Here is a 5,449-nt window from a genome sequence, read left to right as displayed (position 1 = left end):
TGAGCCGTTCATGAACGAGTCTGTTCTACTAAACAACCCTTTAATGTGAGCCATTCATGAGCAAATCTGTTCTACTAAATGACTCTTTAATGTGAGCCATTCATGAATGAGTCAGTTCTACTAAACGACCCTTTAATGTGAGCCGTTCATGAACGAGTCTGTTCTACTAAATGACTCTTTACTGTAAGTCCCTGTATCTAGCTCCTCTCTGAGCCCCAGTCTCCTGTCCTCCATCCTCTGTCTTTATTTAACTCACATCTAAAAGACAACCTGCACCAGATGAAGAGGAACCATACTGATCAATAATCTAATCAGTTATTGATGAGGGACTACCTGATTACTGAGACCAGATCAATAAATCCACAGCCAGGTTTTCTGAAGGTTTATTCAGGATTCAGTCCAGAACAGAGAAAAATCTAATAATCACATGGATACAGCCTCCAGTCTCCTGATTATACCTGATCAATCAGCAGTTATTGATCCTTTATCAGACTGATTCAAAGAGAAAAGAGGAAGCACTGAGAGGAAGCACAGTCCAGAGTCCAGACCCAGGACAGACCAGGGTCTGGGGTTACACCAGCAAAGCAGAAGGTCCAGATTATTCTGCTGTAGACACAGGACCAGGACCAGGATCAGGACCAGGACTAGAACCAGGAACAGACCAGGATCAGGGTTTACACCAGCCAAGCAGTAGGCGCAGTTTATTCTCCTCTGGACACAGGACCAGGACCAGGACCAGGATCAGTTAGTGGGAACCAGGATCCTCCCTGTATTAGAGAGAAGAAACCAGATCAATGACATCATCAGGAACCACACAGGTAGAACTGATCTGGATCCATCTGAACCAGTCTGAGCTGGTTCTAGACGTGGTCTCATGATCAGACCAGTGCTAGAGCTTAGAGGAGGGTCTAGGACCAAAGACCTAGGTACCATAAAACCTCTGGGGTCCACCATCAGAACTCCTGCAGACTACAAACTAGAGAATGTTGGTATTAGTCAGTTCTTCGTTAGCAAACTTTTCTCTTTGTTCATCACTTGATCAACTAAGTTTTATTTTCTTTTTACCTCTTTTCATTGTAAATAAATGTCTGAAACTCTTGTTGTTCTAGTTTGGGACTTTTTGTTTGTTACTCTTGGTTAATTTTAAAACTGATGTTACTTATTTTAGTAACTCCTAGATTGTAAAAAGGTCCTAACATAAGTGGGGGCTCGTCCGGGATAATTAACTGAGTGTTATCTTATTAACTGAATGTTAAGTGAGCAATTGATTAATTGATTTGATGATCATGGCTCAGTTTTGTTTGGAAAGTTTTGTGTCCAATCCTACGCTAGAGGTCTTAACCCTTTAAGCACCAAAGTCACAACATTGCTGAATTAAACAGGCTGTAGCTAATATGGTGCCTAATGTTGTTACTACTTTACACCAGGAGGTGGCGGACATGAGTAACTTCAATCCCAGCAGCATTTGTGGGTGTGTTTCTGTTCAAAGTTTTGGAGAGGGAGAGTTTGAAGACACACCGCTGGTCGAGGAGACGAGGAAGTGGTAGTAGTGGTTGTAGTTGGAGATTAAAAGAGACAAAGAGAGCGAATTTTAGGGAGAATACTCACAATGCTGGGAGGAATAGAGGAATATTTACCCCTGTGACAATGACGTTCAGTCATCCGGTGAGACCAAGACGTCGGAGCCACACGAACTCCATGCATCATGAGAGTCCACCAGCAGCACAGACCAAAGCCGTTGCTTTAACAAGACAATCAGTAAAACCTGTAGAGTCGTCCAGGTAGCAGGTAAACCAGGTAGAGCCACCTGTCCCTCTAGACCCTCTACCTGCAGTAGGACGGCCTGTTGAATGTGTAGATGTTGATCATGTTACCAGAGACTAAAACTGGACACCAGGTCCTAACTGTAATGTGACCTGCCACCTGGTTCCTGAGGCTGGTCCCCTCTAGACCCACAGAACCATCAGTACCCAAAGCCCTGCTGAAGTTTTTACCACATCCAGACCTCCAACAGTAGTCCAGACCCACAGGGGGACCAGTGTCCAGTCAACACTGGTTAAACAAACCCTACAGTCTTTGGGTATTCAGCACATACTGGTAGATTACTACTGATAAATACTGGACAGGTCTGAACCAGATTAGAATGTTCTGAACTGGATTAGACTTCTCTGAAGTGGTCTAAATTGGTCTGAAGTGGTCTGAAGTGGTCTACCTCTGGTCTTGCTCTTGTAGTAGATGAATCCAGCCAGAGATAAGATCAGACCCAGGATCAGACCAGACGCTCCGATGGCGATCTTGTTCCTCTCTGACTCTGGCATGGACGGGTCTGAGGATGGAAGGGGGACAGGTGAGACCAGAGAGACAGGTGAGACCAGAGAGACAGGTGAGACCAGAGAGACAGGTGAGACCAGAGAGACAGGTGAGACCAGACAGACAGGTGAGACCAGACAGACAGGTGAGACCAGAGAGACAGGTGAGACCAGACAGACAGGTGAGACCAGACAGACAGGTGAGACCAGAGAGACAGGTGAGACCAGAGAGACAGGTGAGCAGACAGACAGGTTCTTACCCCAGTCAATGATCAGAGGTGCGTCGAGGCTCTTGTGTTCCACCTTACATTGGATCTTCTCTCCAGACCTGTTAGAGACAGTAGACCAGATCAGGGTCACACTGAACACCTGGACCTGGACTTGGGTTAACCTGAGTCTGCTCTGTATCAAACTAAACCAGGACCTGATCTCAGGTTTAAAACAACCTAGTCTTTGACCTGGTCCTGGATCTGTCCCTGGACCAGCTGCTGTATCTGGAGGTGGACTCACCTGGGCGTGTACTCCAGGTGTGTCTGGATCTGGTAGTACCAGTCTCCGTCGGCGAGCTCCTCAGTGGAAGTGACATCAGAGGTGACTTCCTGTTGGTCTCTGAGCCAGGTCACTCTGATCTGTTTGGGGTAGAAGTCGTAGACGCTGCACACCAACATGGCGGGGTGTCCTCCAGCAGGGGGCTCCTCAGAGTGCAGCCTGGCCTGGGGCTTCACTGGAGGACAAGGTCATTTATTTATTCAGTGTAATGAGTGTAATACTCCAGTCTGACCAGCAGGCTGTGACAGAGAGCTGAGGATGAGGACTAACACAGATTCTCTCATACAAACAGATGATTATACTGACTAAAATTAAACTATAATTATTAAACATTTATAAGTTAAAGACAGTCTTTGTTTGACTGATATCTGATTAAATGTAACCTGATCTGTAAATGTTAGTGAAATAAAGTGATTTTATTATTCTATAAACTATAATCAGTGGTTTTATTCACAGATGAATAAACACAGAGATGAACAGACACACACACTCACCTGATTTAGAGAGGAAATTATTGTAGTAGATTCCAATGTTGTGTTGACAGTATCTGTCCTTTGAAGCTCTCCTCCTGCTCAGCTCTGAAGGGTCGTTGTTTAAACGTGCTGCATTTTGCACTCCATAATCAGTGTATCCAACAAAATGACCCGCACTGCTGCTGTACCTGATCAGCTCCAGTCCGTTGTAGTAATAAGAGACAACATACTCAATGTTGTCTGGCTGAGTCGAGTTAAAAATACAACGATACTCATAAAAACTCATGTAAGCACCTGAGAACAAACAACAACACTGATTACTGATGAGTATTGCATATTAATGAGAATATATAATTGATCAGTATAGTGTATTGGTCAGTATTAATCAGTATTAATCAGTAATGATCAGTATTGATCAGTATTAATCAGCATTGACCAGTATTAATCAGTATTGATCAGTATTGATCAGTATTGATCAGTATTAATCAGTATTGACCAGTATTAATCAGTATTAATCAGTATTGATCAGTATTGACCAGTATTAATCAGTATTAATCAGTGTTAGTCAGTATTAATCAGTATTGATCAGTATTGACCAGTATTAATCAGTATTAATCAGTGTTAATCAGTATTAATCAGTATTGATCAGTATTGACCAGTATTGATCCTACCTGCAGTGCTGAGGCTGATGTAGAGCAGTGAGACGGTGAGAAAAGTTGAAGCCATGTTCCTCTGTGAACTCTCCAAACACTGACTAACTCTGACTGAGCACGCTCTAAAACTAGAGACCATGATGACATCATCACCATCACCTGTTACCAGCCAGACAATTCTGACTGGCTGAAGTCTGCTCAGACCAGAGGAAGCAGAAGTTCTTAGGTTTTACTTGTCTTACTTTAATGAACACCCGTGTTCCCTCTACTTTTAAACTCCTGAGCAGATGTTCGACTCCCCTGAGCCCCTACTTCCTCAACTGTGGGCGATATCTGATACGTACATTACGTCTTCATGGTAGCACCATGGCAGCACCTCTCCAACCCCAAATATCATTACAAGAGACTAACTATGATGATCAATTATCACTGTTCAAGTCATGAATTTCACCATTCATTCATCCATAAGCCACTCTCAGTTTTAGCTTGTTGAAATTATGATGTCTGGAAATCCTGTTTAATATAATCAAGGTTCACATTTCAAGGATTTACAATCCTTTAAAATGTGAAAGTAAACTGTGATTCTAACCTACTAGTATTAGTCCTCAGGTGAAAGCAGACATTATCAAAGTTTGTAGTTTCATATAAAAAGGCAGGAAGCTTAATGATGGATGAGACAAAGCACATGCTCTGTTCCCATGGTTCATCAACATAATCACAGTCAGCTCTCCTAAAAGACTTCTACCTGCACAGGTGAAACAGCACATTACAGAGAAATCACACTGTTAGAAACATCAGGGATTAAATCCTTTTGATATAGGTCTTTCCTGGTCTCATTGTAGATCAATTTAGCCAGATTCATTCTTTAAAGCACTGTATTTACATAAAATAAACATCCATTTAATGTTGAAGTTATTAATAATTGTTTATGTAAATAACAGATTATTTGAAGGGGTAAATTAAGATAACACATGGGAAAGATGTAATCAGCTGATTTAACTCTGTAGAAGTTTTTTATTCCAGCTCCTGTCTGCCTGTTTCTCTCTGCCCTGCTGATCAGTTATCAGGATTTAAGAGATATTATAATGTTTTTGATCAGTTTATCAATAAACATTAAATCTGTAATATTTCCTGCAACGCTGCACGTAACAAAGGTTTTTATAAAGAGCTCATATACTGATGTTAAATTATTAGGGGGGACTGTTGTGATAAAATATAGAAGTCGAAGGTTAATAAAACAAAATTTTAACAGTCTGCAGCTCGCTGAGGAGAGAGAGATGGGGGGAGCTGTTATTCATATTGACAGAATTGACGCACGTATGCACCATGGTCAAAGAGGAGCTTTAAAGCAGGAGTAAAGTTCACTTCTGTGTTGAATCCTTCCCTCCTCTGCAGATGGAACCCTCAGGTCTACTCCAACACGTTAGCTTGTGTGTGTCTGTCTGTGAGTGGCGTTAGGGTTTGC

At 42.3% G+C, this 5,449-nt stretch overlaps 1 protein-coding gene across 1 annotated transcript; it reads right to left on the bottom strand.

Moving 5' to 3' along the window:
* Positions 1–369: 369 nt before the first annotated feature.
* On the bottom strand, positions 370–4,072 carry LOC121529614 (H-2 class II histocompatibility antigen, E-S beta chain-like). The gene is made up of 6 exons (XM_041817556.1): positions 4,003–4,072; positions 3,353–3,625; positions 2,820–3,033; positions 2,570–2,637; positions 2,213–2,326; positions 370–767 (listed from the first exon to the last, which is right to left on the bottom strand). Exons 1-6 carry the CDS (start codon positions 4,055–4,057, stop codon positions 742–744), a joined length of 750 nt encoding a protein of 249 aa, XP_041673490.1. The 5' UTR covers positions 4,058–4,072; the 3' UTR covers positions 370–741.
* Positions 4,073–5,449: the final 1,377 nt, after the last annotated feature.

This window comes from Cheilinus undulatus, linkage group 21, assembly GCF_018320785.1.
Source record: "Cheilinus undulatus linkage group 21, ASM1832078v1, whole genome shotgun sequence".
NCBI lineage: Eukaryota > Metazoa > Chordata > Actinopteri > Labriformes > Labridae > Cheilinus > Cheilinus undulatus.
The sequence above is the reverse complement of the archived record's forward strand: the minus strand, read 5'-3'. Positions and strand labels throughout refer to the sequence as shown.